Here is a 25,215-nt window from a genome sequence, read left to right on the forward strand (position 1 = left end):
AAAATGCCTTAAAAATAAATATCAAGCCACATATTGAAATTTTTACTGTGCAACACATCTCTTTAGGTAAAACCTGAAGGGTTTTTCTCCATTTGAAAAACATTTAGTAAATTAAAAAAATAATAAAACAATACCTTTTCTTCAAAATGCAAAAACAACACTTTCTGCCATGTAGCGGGTAAATCTTAAGTTAAAAATATTCCGCTTTTGCTGGGATATAGTAAATTTTCTGGGCATTTCAAAAACACGCACAACTGAAAATTTACGATTTTTGATATATGACGTTGTTGAAGGAGTAAGCGATATGGTAGTCGTTGTTTTGCTATATCAACAGCACAGGCGAATTAAACAAAATTCTGGTTAATTTTACAATTTTTAGTAGGTATCTAAAAATCGATATTATATTAATTAGTTAAAAGCACACATCGATCATCCGTTTAGGCACTATTTAGCGTTTCGGCCCAGAATGGCCGAATCCGGCGCTGGTATCCTCACCTCGACGCGCGCCGCCTACCCAGCAGCATTACCGAGTACGTACCCACGTGTGGCGGTGTGGTAACTAAAAATAACTAATTGCTACAGTTACAGTGTGTGACACTTCAATCAAGCCAAAAGTTTAAAGTGATTTGTTGAAGTGGGCTTATCATTAGCATTTAATGATAATTAATAACCACTTAAACCGAGCGCTGCGCGTGGATAACGACTTCAAGTGTTGGAGAGAAAAAAAGATTAATATTCAGGATTAATGAAAGAGAACTTACTATATATATATGTATTCTTCTTCTTCTTCTTCAAAAAAAAAAAAAAAATGAAAAAAAATAGTCCGCCTCCGTAGTGCAATGGTCAGCACGCTCGGCTACCGTTCTGGAGGTCCCGGGTTCGATTCCCAAGGGGGGTAAAATAAATAAAAGTGATTTTTTCACTGTAATATTTATTCAATATTACCATGGACTGGTACCTGAAGCGGAGGGCTGATCACCTTTCCTTCATGTGTAAACGATCAAGATAACACTGCGTTTATATGACACAGTGCCCTATGCACCATTGGGGTGCGGATAAGGGTTTTATTATTATTATTATCTTCTTCAAACTCTTATCCGCACCCCAATGGTGCATAGGGCACTGCATCATATAAATGCAGTGTTATCTTGATGGTTAACACATGAAGGAAAGGTGATCAGCTTCAGGTACCAGTGCAGGGTAATATTGAATAAATTGATTCTAGCACCATAATATCTCATAAATATATATTAATTATATGCATAAATAAATATTAATTATTTGATAAAGTTACAAAAAAATATGAATTAATTTATTAATTGAAAATCTATCGGCAATCTGTAAAAATCGGCTATCCTAAATTGATTGCACTACGGTGGAAAAGCGCATTTTGTCCATAATTCAGGTATGGTTTCGATACGAAAAAATGGCAGCCACGTTCCAAAATACATGCTTACATAATACATGCCAAGAAGAGTAAAATCATTAGATTAAAACCAATATTTTTAGCTTTTCCACTTTTTTATTTGACCAGTAAATTTTTTATTTGACCAAGAGTAAAATCTTTGAATGAGCCCAAATGAGATCATATTAAATATTAATTTGTGATATAACTAATAAACAACAGATTTTGCAAAACGTTTTGTTTCAATAAATCTGTTCGATACTGTATATATCAATTATTTAATAAAGTAACATAAAAAAAGTTTAATTAATTTGCTACATTTCTAATTTTAACATACATACTAGTTATGCTATGCCTCTCCAAAAAAGAGACTAGGCTCTTGTGCTTGGGGAGGGATTTACACTCAATGTTTTATGCCTATACTTCGTTAATAATAGTATTTTTTTCTTTGTTTTATTTTTAAGTGAATATTAAAAACTTCTTTTATTTTATATCGGGAGGTTATTGAAGTATTTGGTTCCCAAATACTTGAAGTTCTGTTGAAATTATTTGGTATTGCATTTTGCTATTGAAAGTCTTTTTCTTTAGATTGAAATATTTATCACCCTCTAATAGTTAAAGATTTGCTGTTTTTTTTTATTGAAAATGAATCTACTTCAAATAATTTCAATACATATATATATATATATATATATATATATATATATATATATATATATATTTATATATATATATATATATATATATATATATATATATATATATATATATATATAAATATATATATATATATATATATATATATATATATATATATGTATATATATATATATATATATATATATATATATATATATATATATATATATATATATATACATATACATATATTTATATATATACTACTATACATATATATATATATATACTACTATATCTACTTCAAATAATTTCAATACATATATATATATATATATATATATATATATATATATATATATATATATATATATATATATATATATATATATATATATATATATATATATATATATATATATTTATATATATATTTATATATATATATATATATATATATATATATATATATATATAATATATATATATATATATATATATATATATATATATATATATATATATAAATATATATATATAAATATATATATATATATATGTATATATATATATATATATATATATATACATATACATATATATATATATATATATATATATATATATATATATATATATATATATATATATATATATATATATATATATATACTTATATATTTATAATTTTTTGTGAGTGTGTGTGTGTTTGTAAATGTAAAATACATATTAATTTTATTTACGCTACATAATTATCTTCTTTCTTTTTCTTACCCTAATCCACACCACATGGTGCGTAAGGCAATGCATAAACAAAAAATGCTTATAAGAAAATAGCTAAAACGCAAACAACGACAGATTCAAAATACCTGTCGAAGAGGCTTGAACGATTGAATGAAGACCTAACGGATTTATGGTTTGCCATACTTCCTGGATATACTAAACGCAGCTTGGAGCTTTTCGTGGTCCATCAATGCCAATTTTCAAAGTCTCTCTCCTATCGTAAAGTCATTAATACCCTTTTATGGAAGTTGGCACGAACTATTTCGCCTCGAGTTACTAGGAACTATGACTGCTCCGCAAGCGAGCGTCCCAGGGCGCACATTTATACAGTTGTACTAAAGAAAAGGTACCTTAAATATATGTTTATATATGTATATATATATATATATATATATATATATATATATATATATATATATATATATATATATATACATAGTGTAATGCCTCCATAGTGTAATGGTCAGCACGCTCGACTATCATTTTGGAGGTCCCGGGTTCGATTCCCAGGGGGGGGTCAAATAAATATAAGTGATTTTTTCCCTGGACTGGACTGGTACCTGAAGCGGAGAGCTGATCACCTTTCCTTCATATGTTAACGATCAAGATAAAACTGCGTTTATATGATGCAGTGCCCTATGCACCATTGGGTGCGGATAAGGGTTTGAAAAAAAATTAAATTCATTTTCGCAATCGGCGGGAATCGAACCCGCGACGCCAGTTTCGCAGTCGAGCGTCTACCCAACTACGCCACGGCGGCGGCGCCTGTTCAATTCATTAATGTTATTATAGAACGGCACCCAAGTGGAAGTATAACAGATGTCCTTATGTACCGGGTAGTACAAGCGATGGCTTGTTTAGTTCCTTCTTGTTCGCGATATTCTGACCCTCGTTCCAGGCAGGACTTGCAATGCGGAACTTAACGGATCACTTGCCCATAATAATAACTGCGTGTGCATCTGGGAACTGGGACTCGGGAGAGGGATTAGAAGTGATGCCCGGCGGGCGACAGGGATAAATAGAGTTCGAAGCAATTTCGCGAAGAAACCAGTGTTAGGATTCATCTACAAAGCCAAATACAAGAAACTACAGACTTTACGAAATCGTGCTGCTAAAAGCTAAAGAAATTTCACGATCTAAGTAACTGTATCACTAACTTAGTAAGGTCCTTAAAATATATTGCCTATACCCAAATTAACCAGCTGCCTGACTTATATAAAATAGAACCCATTCGGGGATTCAAAATAAATGATCTGAAAAAATACTTTATGGAAAGATATATCGCTCACTCCTTTCAAGAACGTCATAAATCCAAAAACTTGATTTTTCATAAGAATGTTTTTAAAGTTTAAAAATATAATGCAGTGTATTAAAATAAATATAAAGCCACTTATTGAACTTTTTAGTGTGCAAAAGATCTTTTTAGGTAAAACCTGAAGGTTTTTTCAGCATTTGAAAAATATTTAGTATACCTTTTCTACAAAATTCAAAAACAACACTTTCTGCTCTGTAGCGGGTAAATATTAAGTTAAAAATATGCCTCTTTTGCTGGGATATAGTACATTAGTATAGTACATGGGATATAGTATATATATATATATATATATATATATATATATATATATATATATATATATATATATATATATATATATATATATATATATATATATATATATATATATATATATATATATATATATATATATATATATATATATATATATATATATAAATATATATATATATATATATATATATATATATATATATATATATATATATATATATATATATATATATATATATATATATATATATATATATATATATATATATATATATATATATATATATATATATATATATATATATATATATATATATATATATATATATATATATATATATGACATTTGATCGGTGTTATATTCCATTCATATTACCATTGATGGGCCTTTCAAATGAATATTTTTTTATAACACTTTGTTTTATTTAAATTTAAAGATAGGAAGCATTTAATGAAAGACCCTGTATATATTACCCTGATATAAGACCCTGTAGAAATAGGTACCTACAATAATAGTAGTTGGGTAGATAGGCACAAAAATTAAAATATCCACAATATGAAATTGAGTTTTATTCTATTTTTAAGAATTCAGAATTAAAACAGAGAATATTTGTGGTTTCGGATAACGATAGAGGATTGACTCACGGCGCCCCTCATTACTTTCTACGGCGCACCAGGGCGCCGCGGCGCACACTTTGGGAGCCCCTGAGTTACACATTAGCCACTTCTCCAGCTAACTGACATTGTATCAGTAGTTGAATCTAATCTAATCTAAATCTAATCTGGGATACCGAGGGGTGGGGACGAAGTGTCGGCCTCTGTCCGTACATCCTCCTCCCCCTCATTAATTGAATAGAGCATTATTTATTTCTTCAGAAATATTTTGAAGATTTTTCTCTATGTGCAGCTGACAGAGAGTCCCTCAGGACTCTATAACTGCTGCGGGTGGATGGCGGGCTCAGATTTAAATAGATATAGTTGAATCTAATGGTCAAGGGATGAAGTGTTGTCTATGGGCGCAGAGCCTGGATATTCTGTTGGTGGACTCACCCTGATTGTACCGCTGCAGACACCGAACTTCCCCCACGCTGCCGTAGGTCAGGCCGTTGGAGGCGCACACCTTGGTGAAGTCCATGCGGCGACAGGGGCAGCGGACGTTGGAGCACTCGCCGGGCTTCACCATACGAACGTCTGCGAGAGAAACATAAGGTTATCATTATGATCAAAGGTTGTTGTCTTTCTATGCTGTGGTTGAGACCTTGTGCTAGGTTGTGATTTAGAGTTGTTGTCAGCGGACGTTGGAGCACTCGCCAGGCTTCACCATACGAACGTCTCCAAAAGAATTCAAGGTTATCATTATGATTAAAAGTGCTATATTGTGTTGTTGTCTTTCTATGTTGTGGTTGGGACTTTGTGCTAGGTTGTGTGTTAAAGTTATTGTCAGCGGACGTTGGAGCACTCGCCAGGCTTCACCATACGAACGTCTCCAAAAGAATTCAAGGTTATCATTATGATTAAAAGTGCTACATTGTGTTGTTGTCTTTCTATGTTGTGGTTGGGATTTTGTGCTAGGTTGTGTGTTAAAGTTATTGTCAGCGGACGTTGGAGCCCTCGCCAGGCTTCACCATACGAACGTCCCCAAAAGAATTTACGTATATTATTATGATCACAGGTGCTATATTGTGTTGTCTTTCTATGTTGTGGTTAGTACTTTGTGCTAGGTTGTGAGGAAGGGTCGTTGACAGCGGCCGTTGGAGCACTCGCCAGGCTTCACCATAAGAACGTCTGCGAAAGAATTTAAGGTTATCACCATGATTAAAAGTGCTACATTGTGTTGTTGTCTTTCGATGTTGTGGTTAGTACTTTGAGCTAGGTTGTGAGGAAGGATTTTTGACAGCGGATGTTGGAGCACTCGCCAGGTTTCACCATACGGACGTCTGCAAAAGATACTTAAGTATCAAGGTAACTATCATTATGATAATGTTTGATTAAAGACGCTGCATCTTAAGGGTGTTTTTTTTTTAACGTTAAGTGCTGCACTGTGTTGTTGTCTTTCTATGTCGTTGTTAGGACTTTGTGCTAGGTTGTGAGTTAGGGTTGTTGGCAGCAGACGTTGAAGCAACGTCTCCAAAAGAAACTAAAGGTTATCATTATGATTATGTTTGATCAAAGATGCTGCAAAAGGATGTTTTCTTTATGTAATGTGCTGCATTGTGTTGTTGTCTTTCTATATTGTGTTAAGGACTTTGTGCTAAGTTGTGAGTTAGGGCTAATTTGACATTAACTTTGTGGAATAACATGATGATTTAAATTTAAAAAAATATAATACTTTTGTTAGACCACTTTAGAGTTTATTAATGTAAACACGCCTTTTTTCTAGAACTACGTTATCATCAACAGGTGAAAATACAATGTTTATATTTTTAAATGTTTTTGAGAACATCTGTAGTTCGCAAAAACAGTCGTGTTTAGAATTTAAAAAAACTCAAAAGTGGTCTTATACGAATGTTTTATTTTAAAATTTAAATCAAATCAGTTTCCTTACACTAGCAAAATATTTAACGACAAAAAAGTAGAAATTTGGAATATTTCTACATTTACTTTCTCTATGCCTTCTTCCACCCAAGCTGGACAGTAGTTTTATTTTTATTGATGTATATATAACTTTTTTAGATTTCTGACTAATATTATATGAAAACAGATCATTTTACTCCATAAAAGAAAAGTTTATGATGCATAACGCTGTTTCTGTCTAAATAGGTTCACCCATCTCGAGAAATATAAAATTATTTACGCAAATATGGTATACAAACATATACATGTACTATATCCATATGGATAATTGAGCTGGTTCACTGCAAATTAATGTTACCAGATTATAAATTTGACCGTGTCTATTGTTCGTTATTCTGTGATTTACCCAACGGCGCTTTATTCTACTGGACAATATATATTATTTAATTGAGTAGACCACTGATGAAAACTAGAACTGTAAATCATTATGGCTGGTAATAATTTTACATGTAGATGGTTTTATTCCGACACTGGATTTAGTTCTTCATTTATCATTTCTCCTTTGTGCTCGCAAATGTGTGTGTTAATCAGAGCCGGGTCGCGTATTTTTGTTGGCGTGTTCCGTAGAACCTAGTCACGGACCCAAATGAATGGAACAGAAAAGATACTTTATATATTAAATGTTAAAATCAAACACCGATTTCTTGAGTTCACTAAATTGTATTTAATTGTTAAAAATATATAAAAATTATATTATATTTGTGACAATTGTTTCGACTTGTTATGGCTTTTTTAAACATTAGATTATACCGGTTCTTGACCCGACCACTTTCAAGTGTTTGAAGTACTTAACCATGATAAGTTTTCCTTGGTCTTCCTATGCTTTTGTTCCTGTTGTGTACTAAGGTGGTGGAAAATGATAAGTAATAACTCGCTAGTACTTTTCCTTTGGTTTATTACAAATATATATTTCTAGGTAGCTCTGTGTGAGTGCCTGGTTTCTTGGAGAGACTAATCTAGAATGAACTTGCCAGACTTTGCGGGTATGCCCACAATTGCAGCTATGTTGTTGGTATCAATATATCACCAACACACCCACATTCCTTTTTTGGCAATCCCATGGACAGTAAAGAGGACAGATCTTGCAACAGATAAGGATCACGGATCGTCTTTCGACTCTTCTCAAAAGACGAGTTCTCCAGTTCTTCGGCCACATTGCTCGTAGACCATCAGACAACCTGGAGAGACTTGTCATAACTGGAGGCCTAGAAGGTCGGAGAGCTACAGGCAGATCTCCAACTCGATGGACCGACCAGGTGAAAGAGATCACAGGCTTCTCCCTTGCAAGAGCTCTAAAGGCTGCACAATGCAGGGACCAATAGCGGAGTGTTGTCCGAGGTTCCCGAAAAAGCCAGCAGGGGGGTCACGATCCTCAGAAATTAGAGAAACGACCAGAAAAATAATAACAAAATTCACCGCATATTTTTTTACTGTTCATTATTTTCTCACTCAAAAGTTATTTATCATTATTCAATAAAAAAAATTAAGGTGTGCTTCTTTATGGAATGAATATATTAATTTCTCTTGTGCAAAAATAATGATGTATAAAAAATGATCGACATTTTCAAGGCGTGTATGGAGAGGCGCCTTTAGAAGGATTGCCTCGGGCGCTAAAATGCCTCGTCACGGCTCTGCAATAAGTCACGTTAGTTAACCCTCTCCTGCATGAACCCGTCATACGAGGTCTTAAAAAAAAAAATAAACCCTTATCAGTACCCAATGGTGCATAGGGCATTGCGTCATATAAACGCAGTGTTATTTTGATCGTTTGAACATGAAGGAAAGGTGATCAGCCCTCCGCTTCAGGTACCAGTCCAAGGTAATATTAAATAAATATTACAGTGAAAAAATCACTTATATTTATTTTACCCCCCTTGGGAGTCGAACCCGGGACCTCCAGAACGGTAGCCGAGCGTGCTGACCATTACACTACGAAGACGGACGCAAATGCTTAAAAATAACTATGTTAAAAATTTTCAAAAAATATATCAGTAAAAAGTTCTTTATTTATTTATTTAATTTAATTTTCATCTTATCATATATATAATTACAAAATTACAATAATGTGCCCACACTGAGTTTTCCCGTACCGAGGGCACATTTTACAATACTTATTTATAAAACTAGAAAAACTAATTTGTTTATTACATATATGCAATCAAATACTCCCTTGGCGCCGGAATATATAACTCTGTTTCTTCTTCATTCTACTTTATATCTATTATTTTTTGACATCTCATCAAAGATGAAGAAGAATATGGAAGTCTGGGCATTTACGGGGCTTACGACCGTCATAGGCTGGTTTAAGTGATCACTTTACACACGTGTAACATTCACCAATTCTACCCATTATTGACAACCACATTACTCAAATTCTTGGAAGTTCTATATATATATGAACCATTGATATTAGTAATGTTAGTAAATAACCACTCACCGACTACTTCTGTCTACCGGTTTCGAGACGTACCCGTCTCTTCGTCAGGACATACACTACAATTTAACAATCATGCGAACAACACTACACCACACCCACTTAGTACTATTCACATACACTATCACTACACATGCAAAACATGCAGAGCGAGTTGTTAGTCCCACCATGCTTTTGGGAAACTAAATAATAATTTATTATTTTACTTTATTATTTAGTTTCCCAAAAGCATGGTGGGACTAACAACTCGCTCTGCATGTTTTGCATGTGTAGTGATAGTGTATGTGAATAGTACTAAGTGGGTGTGGTGTAGTGTTGTTCGCATGATTGTTAAATTGTAGTGTATGTCCTGACGAAGAGACGGGTACGTCTCGAAACCGGTAGACAGAAGTAGTCGGTGAGTGGTTATTTACTAACATTACTAATATCAATTAAAATGTTTGACCACAAAGTAAATGCTTTGAATATAAATAATATATATGAACCAATTTAGAAACCTTGTTCATGAATCACTAAAACTTCACTAGAGACATCTATTGGTGAGATGTAAAGAAGCTTTTTATTAAGCAGAAACTCTTATATTAGTATGAGTACTTTATATCGTTCTTCTCTCTCATGTAAGCCTTATAAACGTGACACGTTCTAGAAAGTTCATTCTCAAGTGTGCTCCAATTACACTGGCCAACAATTTACAACTCAGTGAGCGTACATTATTGCGATTTGTAATTATTGTGTGTGATGAAATATGTAAGTCTCAATAAAATAATTACTTTTTAAAAGAAAACATGTCTCAGAGGGTTAAGGAGTTACATAATTAACAAAACAAAGCATAAACTCCAACAGCTATATTTAGAAGATGAAGAAAACTGATGCATGATCAATATTGGTAGATGCTTTCGTCATGCAAAGGTTATTATATATATATATATATATATATATATATATATATATATATATATATATATATATATATATATATATATATATATATATATATATATATATATATATATATATATATATATATATATATATATATATATATATATATATATATATATATATATATATATATATATATATATATATATATATATATATATATATATATATATATATATATATATATATAGTAGGCTTCTGTGTTCGATGCTGTTACATAATTAACAAAACAAAGCATAAACTCCAACAGCTATATTTCGAAGATGAAGAAAACTGATGCATGATCAATATTGGTAGATGCTTTTTTCATGCAAAGGTTAAATATATATATATAAATATATATATATAAATATATATATATATATATATATATATATATATATATATATATATATATATATATATATATATATATATATATATATATATATATATATATATATATATATATATATATATATATAGTAGGCTTCTGTGTCTGCGTGTGTGCGTGTGTGTGTGTTCGAAGCGTGTGTGCGGTATGATCTATAATCCTGAAATTATCGGGAGCATTGGTCTGTATGTTCTCGATAGTTACCTAAGACAGCGTCGGCATTGATTGTTTCACATTCCTATACACAGGACCAACCTGCCAATGATTATGCCTGTAGGAAGAGCTACCGCTATGTTGAAAAATATCACATTGAATATTGATCTGTTCCATGTGTCTGAAGGAGTTTTCCGAAGCGGGATTTTTCTACACCTTTAGCAATACACCTTTAAGTCTTCTTGCTTACTTTTAATATATACGCCTTGAATATTGTTTGTTATGTATGTATTAATTTTAATTTAATTTAATTTTTGTTGAACGAAATTGAATTGAATTGAAAAATATATTTTTGAAATATGTACGATAGGATTAAAGAGTGACATAAATAACAAAACGAAGTAAAAACTTCAACAGCTATATTTATAAAACGAAGAAAACTGATGTATGGTAGATGCTTTTATCATTCTTGCAAGTGTTGGATAAGACTTATCGCTCACTCCTTTCAACAACGTTATAAATCAAAAATCGTCAATTTTCAGTTGTGCATGTTTTCGGAATGCCCAGAAAATGTACTATATCCCAGCAAAAGAGGCATATTTTTAACTTAATATTTACCCGCTACAGGGCAGAAAGTGTTGCATTTGCATTTTGAAGAAAAGGTTTTGTTTAATTATTTTTTAAAAATATACTAAATATTTTTCAAATGGAGAAAAAAACCTTCAAGTTTTACCTAAAAAGATCTGTTGCACAGTAGAAAGTTAAATAAGTGGCTTGATATTTATTTTTATACATTACGTTATAATATATAAATATATTGTGTTATATTTTTAAACTTTAAAAACGTTGAGATAAGCATTATCGATAAAATAAAGAAAGGTGAGTTGAGATGGTTTGGACATGTAGAACGAATGAGTGAGGAAAGAACGGTAAAACAAATTTATGAGGCGAACGTAAGTGGAAAAAAGAGCAGAGGAAGACCGAGAAAAACATGGCACGATCAGGTATGCCAAATACTTGAAAGTGGTCAGGTTAGGAGTCGTAACAATCGGCGGGTATGTATGAGGAGATACATGAACGTGGAAGAGGCGAAGAATGTTTGCAAAGACAGAGTGGTGTGGCGTTCTATTCTCTCTGCCTATCCGTGCGGGGAAGCGGCGTGATGGTTAGTTAGTTAGTTAGTTTTTAAAAACGTTCTCCTGAAAAACCAAGTTTTTTATTATTATTTATGACGTTCTTGAAAGGAGTGAACAACATGTTTAGCGACGAGACTATCTGGAGAACACGGCATGCCAACACATCGTGACGTAATGTCAAGGCCCGCCCGTTTTCAATGTCAATTTCAGCAAAACGTCAGCTGAGAATTCTCGAATCTATGTCGGATTTCCGCGGCCAATTTAAGTTGGTCCAGATTTATTTGGGATCCACACAGCTCTGGATTCATGTGGGAGCCACGCGAATAATATTTATGAATTGTGGACTGTACGATAAACAAACGATGGCGTGGAGGGCTAGTTATTACGGAAATGATATTCGGATAGGTTTCAATATTTTTAACGTTTCAATCAATGATATTATATGAGTTTATCAAATAAACAAAAAACAGCTTTTATCTGACATCTCAACATACGTAGATGAAGAAGAATATGGAATCTATCCATTTTAAATTCCAGTTTTACTTAGTAATACCACTTTTTCTAAGTAAATATCATTTTTAAACACCGTATGTGAAGCTAATTCCATTATATGGAAGAATATTGAAGTCTGGACATTAACAGGGCTTACGACCGTCATAGGCTTGGTTGAGTGATCACTTTACACGCGCGTAATATTCACCAAATTCTACCCATGATTGACAACCACACTTCTAAAATTTTGGAACTCCTAGATACTCGTATATTGATCATATTCGTGACACAGTACATGTGAGTACACAAATGCTTTATGTTGGAATAGGGAAAGCTTTTATTAAGCAGAGATTCTTACTATTTGTATGCGAGGTCCGAATCCTGGATGAAATTAACATACTTGAGACCCGCCTGAAAATATGATTTTCAATTTTTATGTAGCTTATAAATTGACCAGTGTTAAAATAATGTAAAAAAATAACATTTTTTCTCTTTATCTCACCAATAGATGTCTCTAGTGATTCAAGAACAAGGTTTCTAAATTGGTTCACATGTATAGAACCAAGAATTTGAATAGAATTTGAATAGATGTTACACGTGTGTAAAGTGATCACTTAAACTAGCCTATGACGGTCGTCAGCCCCGTAAATGCCCAGACTTCCATATTATCTTCATCTTTGATGAGATGTCAAAAAATAGTATGAAAAATAACTCCTATAATCGGAGACAATCCAGATTTGTGAACAAGCATTTGGACACACTCAAAATGTGGAAAAAAACTCCTAATCTGAGATAATCCAGATTTTTTAACAAGTATTTGTGAACAACACACGAAGGAAAGGTGATCAGCCCCCCGCTTCAGGCACCAACCAGTCCAGGGTAATATTGAATAAATATTAGAGTGAAAAAATCACTTATATTTATTAAAAATAATAACTTGTATTAATAATAATAATTTGCACATGAAATCAAGATGATAACAAACTTGGAATGCAGAAAATGCGTTTAATCACGGGGCAAGCAGATAAACGTGCATTTTCCTATGACGAGTATGTACGCAAAGATTAAAGCGTTTAACACCCAAGCCAAGGTCGGTTGATATTGTCATATTTATTACCCACAAACCTACATATGCTTGTAGTATTCTTATATCACGTTTGACGACCGATTTGTACAATAACGAAATAATTTAACCCTTTGCAGATATGCCCGTACCACATGCTGTCAAAAAATGGGCCTTTGCGGATTTGCTCGTATCTGTTACAAGCAAAAAATGGGCCTTTACGGATTTGCTCGTACCTGGTACAAGCAAAAAATGGGCCTTTGCGAATTTGCCCGTATCTGGTATGTGCATAAAATGGGCCTATTCCATATATAGATATCTTATGATAGATAGTCTCAGACGTATCTTAGAGGTTATCAGAGAAGGTGCATTATTTACAAGGAGAGGTAATTCATTCCATAGTCTGACCGCTTGGACAGAGAAGGAATTACTGAAGAATGATGTGTTATAGCGAGGAATGGAAAGTGTTGATTCACCAGAAATTCGTTCACTAGAGTCGATATATCGATAGAGGAATATTGAAAGCTATTAAATGTAAATACACAGTAAAATCGTGATACAATTTTGTTTCAAATTTTCAATGCATTTTGCAACTTGGTTAAGAAATGCTTTGCAAGAGAAGTTCTGTCAGGAAGCCATGATGCTTCTGTATCATACAATAAAATAACAACTAAGTATGTATTTTTTTCCACGTGATTTTTATTTGACCAGCAACCGGAATTTGTCGTAACCGACATCATAAGACTGGTCTTACATAGTTGTTAGTTTATTCTATAAAATGCAGTTCCACCAAGAAATGTCAGTACAAAACTTAAATCCTCTTATATCGTTATTAAATTGTTATTTCAGTGTATTTTGTTTGTTCGAGTGATATTGAGCCAATATCACTCGTAAAAGAGTAGAGGCTTAGTATAAAAAAATAAATATTATATAAAATAAAACACTCTCCTCATCATCCATTGTTTACTTTCTGTAATACCACTTTAAAAAAGTGATATACTATTGTTATTTCAGTTCAAAATATTATTTGTTAGAGCTAATATCACTCATAAAGAGTGTAGGCTTAGTATAAAAAATAAATATTGTATAAAAGAAAACACCCTCCTTATCATCCATTGTTTACTTTTTTGTAATACCACTTTTAAATAGTGGTATTACACAAAATAAACAATGAATGATAAGGAGAGTGTTTTATTACCATACCACAATGTTATGAATGCTTTTAATGTACAAAATATTGTATAAAAGAGCTGATATATTGATTCTCATCACTCTAAAGCAAGGGTGGTCAACCTGCGGCCCGCGGAGCAAATCACACATTTTTTTCCTTTAGTGTACACAAAACCACCAAAAGAAAATTCCATCGTGCGTAGTTCGTATAATATCCCATATATGGGAGTATTTCACTATCCTTGCAATTTCAAGACCTATAATGGCGTCAAGTAGTTAAAACATTGGACTAAAGAAGGGAAGAGTAACAGAAGAACTGAGAAGTTTTTAAGACAGATGGACTGTAAAAAGTATAACATTAAACGGCATGACGAGGCCAAACATGCAAATAAGTTTGAAAAGTACCAAATAAATATGTTCATATAAAAAAATAAAATAAAATAAAATATATATATATATATATATATATATATATATATATATATATATATATATATATATATATATATATATATATTGTATATATATATATATATATATATATATATATATATATATATATACATATAAATATATATTTTTTATATTTAATAATAATAATAATAAAACCCTTATCCGCACCTCAATGGTGCATAGGGCACTGCTTTATATAAACGCAGTGTTATCTTGATCGTTTACACATGAAGGAAGGGTGATCAGCCCTCCGCTTCAGGTACTAGTCCAAGGTAATATTGAATAAATATTAAAGTGAAAAAATCACTCATATTTATTTGACCCCCCTGGGAATCGAACCCGGGACCTCCAGAACGGTAGCCGAGCGTGCTGACCATTACACTACGGAGGCGGATTTTTATATATACATGTACTTATCTTTGCTTAAGTTTTTTGAATAAATTGCTTCGAATAAATTTTGCTTTGAATAAATTTTGTTTTGAATAAATTTTGCTTAGAATAAAATTTGTTTTATGGCCCAGTAGGAAATCTAATTTCTTAAATCTGGCCCGGCCACTGAAAATGTTGGCTACCCATGCTCTAAAGGTAGATTTTATGATAAATCATAGTTCTCACCGTATCCAGGGACCATGGCGTTCTTGCAGTTGAGAGCTTCCATATTGGCGTATGTTTCATTGTCGCTTCCGCACACAGGTTGGTAGAGCATGTTCTTATCACATGCCGGCGTCTGCTCGCCGTCTTCCCTGCAGGACCCAGTGTAATCCACTTCAATGCCTGGGAACAAATAAAACGAATTATTTAGACATTTTAGACAAATTAACTAACTTTTATTTATTTTTATTTTTATTTTTTTCAAAACATATTACATACATAAGTCGTAAATACATATAATATTCCCGATGAGTAATTTGTATTTCTCATTTTGGGACATGGGATTGAAGTTAACAAGACTGGAACACAAATAATAAAGTAACAAAGAATATTTTTTTAAATAACCAAAACTAATACTAATACATGGCAGAATATAAAAACAATAAACAGGTATAATAAATAAGCATATTAAAAGAAATAATTGAGAAAAACATAAGATAAGAAGCATATTTGAAATAAACAAATAAGAAAATATAAAAAAACAAGGTTAAAACAATATAAGAAAACATGAATAATCATTACTAATAACTTATTTAAAAACTCTAAAACCTGTCCGCCTCCGTAGTGTAATGGTCAGCACGCTCGGTTACTGTACTGAAGGTCCCGGGTTCGATTCCCAGGCGGTAGGGGTAAAACAAATATAAGTGATTTTTTCAATCTAATATTTATTTAATATTACCCTAGACTGGTACCTGAAGCGGAGGGCTGATCACCTTTCCTTCGTGTGTTAACGATCAAGATATCACTGCGTTTATATGATGCAGTGCCCTATGCATCATTGGGGTGCGGATAAAGGTTTGAAGAATAAACAAGGTTAACCTTTTAATGTTACCATAAAATACATTCGCATATAACGTGTTTGGAGTGGTCAATCAAACTAGCCGTTGACAGGTCTTGAGCCCTCTAAATACTCAGGCATCCATATTAATCTTCATCTATGTTGAGATATCAATAAGATTACAATATACATACATACATAGTTACATATTTAAAGCCAAGCTAAGAGTTGATCATGCTTTCATTATTCCTTATAATTATTTTATATCCGTTGGTCCGTCGTTGGGGCCTTGATTTTAATGTATTGGTTAGTATTATTTAATTAAATAATGTTGTTTCGGTATGTAGCACCAAGTATTACTCACTTAAGAAACCATTTAAACACTTCTTGTAGACTTGGTACTCGTAAAATGTGGTAGGAAAGAACTGTATTCCATTTTTAATTTAAAAAGTGTTCCGTCGATAAAACAGAGTACGACAGAGAAAAAACCAAGATGGCGTCGTTACGTCAGTTTTGTGAAAAAGTTAAAAATGGTCGTTTCTTGGTTTTTTCAAAGCAACACTAGTATTTTGAATCTTATATTAAAACGTATTTTTATTATTTTTTTTTACTTGTAACATGTAATATATATCCATATAATGTGTGACTAACTTCTAAGCACGTGGTTTACTAAGAGATAATGCTACTTTCGATATATATATATATATATATATATATATATATATATATATATATATATATATATATATATATATATATATATATATATATATATATATATATATATATATATATATATATATATATATATATATATATATATATATATATATATATATATATATATATATATATATATATATATATATATACTACTACTACTACTACCTACACGCCGTTTCCCGCAGTGGGAGGCAGAGAGGATGGAACGCCACACTCCTCTGTCCTGACACACACTCCTCGCCTCCTTCACATCCATACATCTAGTCATATTTGCCCTCCGATTACGCAGACTTTTACAGTTTAACACACTTATACCAATAACTGTGGAATTAACATAAAAATTATTAGTTTTACACTAAAATTCGAAAAATCACTAATTAAACATCATAGGTAAAAAAAAAACATTTAAATAAAATAAGACCACTTATATAAAATAAGACCACTCATATAAGACCACTTTAGAGTTTATCAACTTACTCACGACTAGTTTCGAGAACTTTAGATGTTTTCATCCACAGGTTTTGTATTTTCACTTGTTGATGAGAACATCTGTAGTTGTCGAAACTAGCCTTGTTTACATGAATAGACTTAACTAAAAGGTGGTCTTATATGAGTGTTTTATTTTAAAATTTAAATGTATGATACTAAATTTTAAACTACGATTTTTTTCGTATGCTATGAGAAGAGTGAAATAAAATTGAAGCTGAATTATTTATTACTTCGTTATCATTCACAAGTTAACTTGCATATTTTTATTTTATTGCAATTTGTAATTTATTAGACATTTAGTTTTTTTTCTAAATTTATTATCCCGCAACATTAATTAGTATAACATTCTCGTTTGCATACCAACTGATTGTTTAAATATTATTTTTAAACAATAAATAAAACTCATGGGTGTATTTTTTTCTCCACATACGTACATCGTACATCAACTGCTGTATGGCAGCCACATAGTAAATTGAATAAAAATAATATGTTATTTGATTTACATACATACATATCGCTCACTCCTTTCAAGAACGTCATAAATCAAAAAACTTGATTTTTCAGGAGAACGTTTTTAAAGATTAAAAATATAACACAATATATTAAAAATAAATATTAAGACACATATTGAACTTTTTACTATGCAACAGATCTTTTTAGGTAAAACCTGGAGGTTTTTCCTCCATTTGAAAAATATTTAGTATATTTAAAAAAATAATTAAACAATACCTTTTCTTCAAAATGCAAAAACAACATTTTCTGCCCTATAGCGGGTAAATATTAAGTTAAAAATATGCATCTTTTTCTGGGATATAGTACATTTTCTGGGCATTCCGAAAACATGCACAACTGAAAATTTACGATTTTTTATTTATGTTGTTCTTGAAAAGAGTGAGCGATATATGTATTTATTTTTCACTACCGATGAATGAATTAATTAATATTCATTAATTTCGGTTAGCCTGTTATCAATTATTATTATCATTTATCAATTAAGTTGTAGAAAAAAATCATATAACATGTTTGCGTAATGTAGTTTTTTAGTTTTTTAGTTTAGTTTAACTTAGTTAGTTTTTTTTAATTTCGGTTAGCCTGTTATCAATTATTATTATCATTTATCAATTAAATTGTACAAAAAAATCATATAACATGTTTGCGTAATGTAGTTTTTTAGTTTTTTAGTTTAGTTTAACTTAGTTAGTTTTTTTAATTTCGGTTAGTCGGTTAGCCTGTTATCAATTATTATTATCATTTATCAATTAAATTGTACAAAAAAATCATATAACATGTTTGCGTAATATACCTCCACGTTTTTTGAATAATATTTATAATACGGTATTTTAAAAAATCACTACAACTTAATTTTACTGTCGTCCAGTTTCGAAGGATGTTCTTCCTCAGGACTAATTAATACTAAAAATAACTATTTTTATTTGTTATTTCATCCACTAATTTATTTAGATCCACGAAAAACCAGTGGGCTAATACTGAATAAATATTAGAGTGCAAAAGTCACTTACATTTATTTGACCCCTCCTCCTGGAAACCGAACCCGGGACCTCCAGTACAGTAACCGAGCGCTTTTATATATATATATATATATATATATATATATATATATATATATATATATATATAGGCGATTTTATATATATATATATATATATATATATATAATAATAAAATAATAAACCCTTATCCGCACCCCAATGGTGTATAGGGCACTGCGTCATATAAACGCAGTGTTATCTTGATCGTTTACACATGAAGGAAAGGTGATCAGCCCTCCGCTTCAGGTAGTCCAGGGTAATATTGAATAAATATTACAGTGAAAAAAATCACTTATATTTATTTGACCCCGCCCCTGGGAATCGAACCCGGACCTCCAGAACGGTATCCGAGCGTGCTGACCATTACACTACGGAGGCGGGCAATATTTATATATATATAAATATATATATATATATATAATATATATATATATATATATATATATATATATATATATATATATATATATATATATATATATATATACATATATATATATATATATATATATATATATATATATATATATATATATATATATATATATATATAATATATATATATATATATATATATATATATATATATATATATATATATATATATATATATATATATATATATATATATATATATATATATATATATATATATGTGTGTATTGCCCTAGTACTTTCTACTGACAACAGTTGTGATATAATAAATAATCATAAATGTAGGTCAGACGTTTTTTTTAAACCCATTATGTTTTATAGTTGGTATAAAACTACGTCTGGCATTTTTTTATCGAAAAATTAATTTTACTCTTGTATTATTGGTACCCGCATTACCGAATTATAGACGGAAAATGTCGTTTGAAATGTTTATCAAATTGCGCGCATGGTCATGAGAATTGGAATATGAGTATATATGTATATATATTGTATAAATACATACATATACATACTTACATGTATTTTTTCTTCTTTATTTTAAATTCTTTTGCATCATACAACATAACATAAATACAAATACAAAAAATATATAAGTATATAAAATATAAATACAAAAAAAGATCCCAAAAGGCATGGCCTATGCGTGGGTAACATTATATTTTAGGCACTGGAAAGAATACGATAGATATTATTAGAAGTAGAACTAGAATAAAGGGTCGATATAAAATACAACATACTTTACAAACAGAAAACAAAAATTGAATTAAACATAGTAAAAAATAAAAAATAAAAGTGAGAAACTTAAAAATAAAAAATATTTATCAGTAATCGCTCACTCCTTTCAAGAACGTCATAAATCAAAAATCGTCAATTTTCAGTTGTGCATGTTTTCGGAATGCCCAGAAAATGTACTACATCCCAGAAAAGGTGGCATATTTTTAACTTAATATTTACCCGTTACAAGGCAGAAAATGTTGTTTTTGCATTTTGAAGAAAAGGTGTTGTTTAAGTACTTTTTAAAATTAACTAAATATTCTTCAAATGGAGAAAATACCTTTAGGTTTTACTTAAAAAGATCTGTTGCACAGAAAAAAGTTGAGTAAGTGGCTTGATATTTATTTTTAATACATTGTATTATATTTATAAACTTTAAAAAAGTTCTCCTGAAAAATCAAGTTTTTTGATTTATGACGTTCTTGAAAGGAGTGAGCGTAATGTCGTTTAATGTGATAAAATTATTGTAAAGCACGCTTGAGGTAATTTTAAACTAAAATGGCGCTAAAAACGAATGAAAATCACGATTTCAGGCGCCTCCCGTTATGTAAAATAATCCGTTTAGGTCCTAACCGGATTATTTTACATACTGGGAGGATTACTCTGGGAGGGTTCTAAATAAAAACTTTCTCAAAACAAACATAGATAGCTCCCGTGAACTCGAACATAAAAGTTTCATGCGATTTATGATATATGTATGAGTTCCAAAAACTTGAGTAGTATGATTTTCAATCATGGGTAGAATGGTGAGTGAATGTTGCATGTGTGTAGAGAGGTCGAGTGATTTTTGTCATGGTTAAGTGGTTGCTTACTTAGGCTGGTTAGCCTACGATTGGTTGTTAGCCCCTGTTAAAATACCCAGACTTCCATTTTCTTCTTCATCTATGTTGAGATGAAAAAAAATAAATAATTATCGATGCAGTAGTCATTGGACCGATGATGTCAAAAGAAGCTAAAAAAGCTAGGTAAAATAAAAATGTCAAGAATACAGAGAAAAATATAAAGAAAAAAAAAATCATCATTTATTTGTTATGGAGCCTATAGTCCGCCTCCGTAGTGTAATGGTCAGCACGCTCGGCTACCGTTCTGGAGGTCCCGGGTTCGATTCCCAAAGGGGGTAAAATAAATATAAGTGATTTGTCACTGACATATTTATTCAATATTACCCTCGACTGGTACCTGAAGCGGAGGGCTGATCACCTTTCCTTCATGTGTAAACGATCAAGATAACACTGCGTTTATATGACGCAGTGCCCTATGCACCATTGGGGTGCGGATAGGGTTTTATTATATTATTATTATTATATTTGTTATAGAAAGACTACTACATAAAACATCGAGATAGTGCGGCTGTCCAACCTCAAAACACAGAAAGGGACATTTTTTTGTAGTACGTTTTTTTTTTGCATTTTTGGACTATGTAGATTGTACTTATTTCAAAAATGCAAAAAAACGTTCTACAAAAAAATGTCCCTTAGTGTGTTTTAAGTTTGGATAGCCTAGTGTTTAGTCATGATTTTCGTAAAATAATTAAACAATCTAAATAGCTCACTTATCCAGCCAATTACAGATTAAGCTGGACACTTCCTCGTCTTCTATGTTGAGATGCCAAAATATAAAACGTCTCTCCATCTCTCTTCAGAAGGACGGTCCCGTCTTACCCCGCGTTGTGTCACCGTCTGCACGGGTCATTAGAGACGTCCACATTTAGACTATGTGTATTAAATTAAGCCGTCGTTCTTGAAGCATGTCACTAGTAAGTAGGCACCGCGTCATTAAGGGAGGCAACAACCGTAGCCGACCTTGCGACCATTGATTAGAGCATTTCATCTCGTCGAGACAACGACATCGCGATGTATAAGTAAGTCGATGTAAAAATCAAGTTGTTGGCCTGTTAGAAAGTGAATTAACACATCGCTCACTCCTTTCAACAACGTCATATCGCTCACTCCTTTCACGAACGTCATAAATCAAAAATCGTCAATTTTCAGTTGTACGTGTTTTCGGAATGCCCACAAAATATACCATATCCCTGCAAAAGCGGCATATTTTTAACTTAATATTTACCCGCTACAGGGCAGAAAGTGTTGTTTTTGCATTTTGAAGAAGAGGTGTTGCTTAATTATTTTTTTTAAATGAACTAAATATTTTTCAAATGGAGAAAAAACATTTAGGTTTTACCTAAAAAGATCTGTTGCACAGTAAAAAGTTCAAGAAGTGGCTTGATATTTATTTTTAATACATTTTACTATATTTTTAAACTTTAAAACGATCTCCTAAAAAATCAAGTTTTTTGATAATTGACGTTGTTAAAAGGAGTGAGCGACATGTAATATATTTACAACATTTTGAGTGTGTCCAAATACTTGTTCACAAAATCTGGACTATCTCCAATTACAGGAGTTATTTTCATATTATTTAAATAATATGAAAATAACTCCTGTAATTGGAGATAATCAAGATTTTATGAATAAGTATTTGGACACACTTAAAATGTTGTAAATAAATTATCTGGTCAAATTATAAGCTTAAATAATAAAAATGAAAATGGTATTTTCTGGCGTTTTTCATGTGTGTGATTATAATCCAGGATTCGGACCTCACATACTTATATAAGAGTTTCCGCTTAGTAAAAAGCTTCTTTACATCTCACCAATAGATGTCTCTAGTGAAGTTCTAGTGATTCAAGAACAAGGTTTCTAAATTGGTTCATATATATAGAACTTCCAAGAATTTGAGTAGTGTGGTTGTCAATAATGGAAAGAATTGGTGAATGTAACACGTGTGTAAAGTGATCACTTAAACCAGCCTATGACGGTCGTCAGCCCCGTAAATGCCCAGACTTCCATATTCTTCTTCATCTTTGATGAGATGTCAAAAAATAATATGTAATATATTTATTATGTACCTACACGTAGACTACGGCCGTTGATAAAGGAAATAATTGAAATGATTAAATAGATTAAACGCAGATGATGGGAATAAGAGGTCCACGCACCGGACATTTGCAAGTCTGGCTGTATTTACAAGGCTCACGACCTGTCGTAGGCCGGATTCAGTGATCACTTCGTGCACGTGTGAACAATTAACCTACTCAAATTTGTTGTGTTTATCGTTAGCTGCGTACAAGCGATCCCTCGCGCAAAAGCGATATACCTACGGGTCTGATTAGCTAAAGATCCTGAATAATTTTATCATCACAAGTTGTGTTTACAAAATGCACGCGTTAGCCGCGATCTACCAATATCTTGTCAAGTGCCCAACACACCTTTCTTAATTTGATCGTTAATGCTCATCTCCGCCTCGCATTCTTTCCTGACCGTTTTCAAGTATTTGAAATACTTGATAAAAACGTAAATTAGTTAAATGCAAATTTATTGAAGTAAAACAAGTTTGGCGCCTACTTTCCTCGCTAAACAAACAGTTCCTCTCATAGGTAAACAGTAGGATACATACTCGTACAATTTACATATCACTCGACAATGTACAAGACAAAACTAGAAAACACACAAAACACAGCCAGGTTCAAATGTCAAACGATGTCATGTAGGTATGTACTTACATAACAGCGCTTATATATATATATATATATATATATATATATATATATATATATATATATATATATATATATATATATATATATATATATATATATATATATATATATATATATATATATATATATATATATATATATATATATATATATATATATATATATATATATATATATATATATATATATATATATATAGATATATATATATATATATATATATATATATATATATATATATATATATATATATATATATATATATATATATATATATATTTATATAAATACAGGTGATAACTGATGTTATGTACCTACCTACCAAAATACAATACCTAAAATTAGAAAATATCCCTCCTTGTTACATGTACTCACAGTAAAATTTTTTTTTTTATTAATTTTGCATTAACTTTGTGATATGATATGTTGATTTGAATGTATGTGTGTATTCGTGTATTTATATGTATTCAGGTAGGTACTGATGTTTTGTACCTACCTGAATACAACTTTGCGAATGAGTAAAAACGAAAATAATGTAAATAAATTAGAAAATATGCCTTTTTGTTTAAGCGATCACTTTACACATGTGCGTAACATTCCCCAATTCTACGCATGATGTGCTGTTGTGAACTCACTCTGTGTCACGAATCAATATATATCTAGGAGTTCCAAAAATATGAGTAGTATGGTTGTCAATCATGGGTAGAAGTGGTGAATGTTACACGTCTGTAAAGTGATCACTTAACCAAGTCGCAAGCCCTGTAAACGTCCAGACTTCCATATTTTCCTTCATCTATGTTTAAATGTCAAAATATAAAACGTTATAATTATTGCTCATGTCTCGGTATTGGCGCATCGAAATCAATTCGGTTTTAACGATTGCCAAAACACAGTAATCGAAGGCATTCGATTCCATCTTTCATCACACAGTTCCTCAATAATTGAATACATGAGCAACGCAATATTATACGTGAAAAATAATTGCACAAACGCTACCAGCAGACCCAACATCCGTTTAAATCAAATCATAACGGTATCTGTTTTAATAACCCATTATTATATAACGATG

At 31.3% G+C, this 25,215-nt stretch overlaps 2 protein-coding genes across 4 annotated transcripts in view; both read right to left on the reverse strand.

Moving 5' to 3' along the window:
* Positions 1-25,215, reverse strand: part of LOC148306327 (transmembrane protein 120 homolog) — a 369,069-nt gene that overhangs the window by 261,590 nt on the left and 82,264 nt on the right. The window lies entirely within an intron of this gene.
* Positions 1-25,215, reverse strand: part of LOC148306336 (serine protease inhibitor dipetalogastin-like) — a 75,310-nt gene that overhangs the window by 35,937 nt on the left and 14,158 nt on the right. For all 3 annotated transcript variants that reach the window (XM_088265281.1, XM_088265280.1, XM_088265282.1), the window contains exons 3-4: positions 15,803-15,961; positions 5,448-5,588 (exon numbers count right to left, since the gene is read on the reverse strand). In XM_088265281.1, the coding sequence (XP_088121407.1) occupies positions 5,448-5,588; positions 15,803-15,961 (300 nt within the window). The remainder of the gene's footprint in view (positions 1-5,447; positions 5,589-15,802; positions 15,962-25,215) is intronic.

Source organism: Brachycentrus maculatus, unplaced genomic scaffold, assembly GCF_059751285.1.
Source record: "Brachycentrus maculatus isolate JH-2025_06_01 unplaced genomic scaffold, ASM5975128v1 h1tg000244l, whole genome shotgun sequence".
NCBI classification, from domain to species: Eukaryota; Metazoa; Arthropoda; class Insecta; order Trichoptera; family Brachycentridae; genus Brachycentrus; species Brachycentrus maculatus.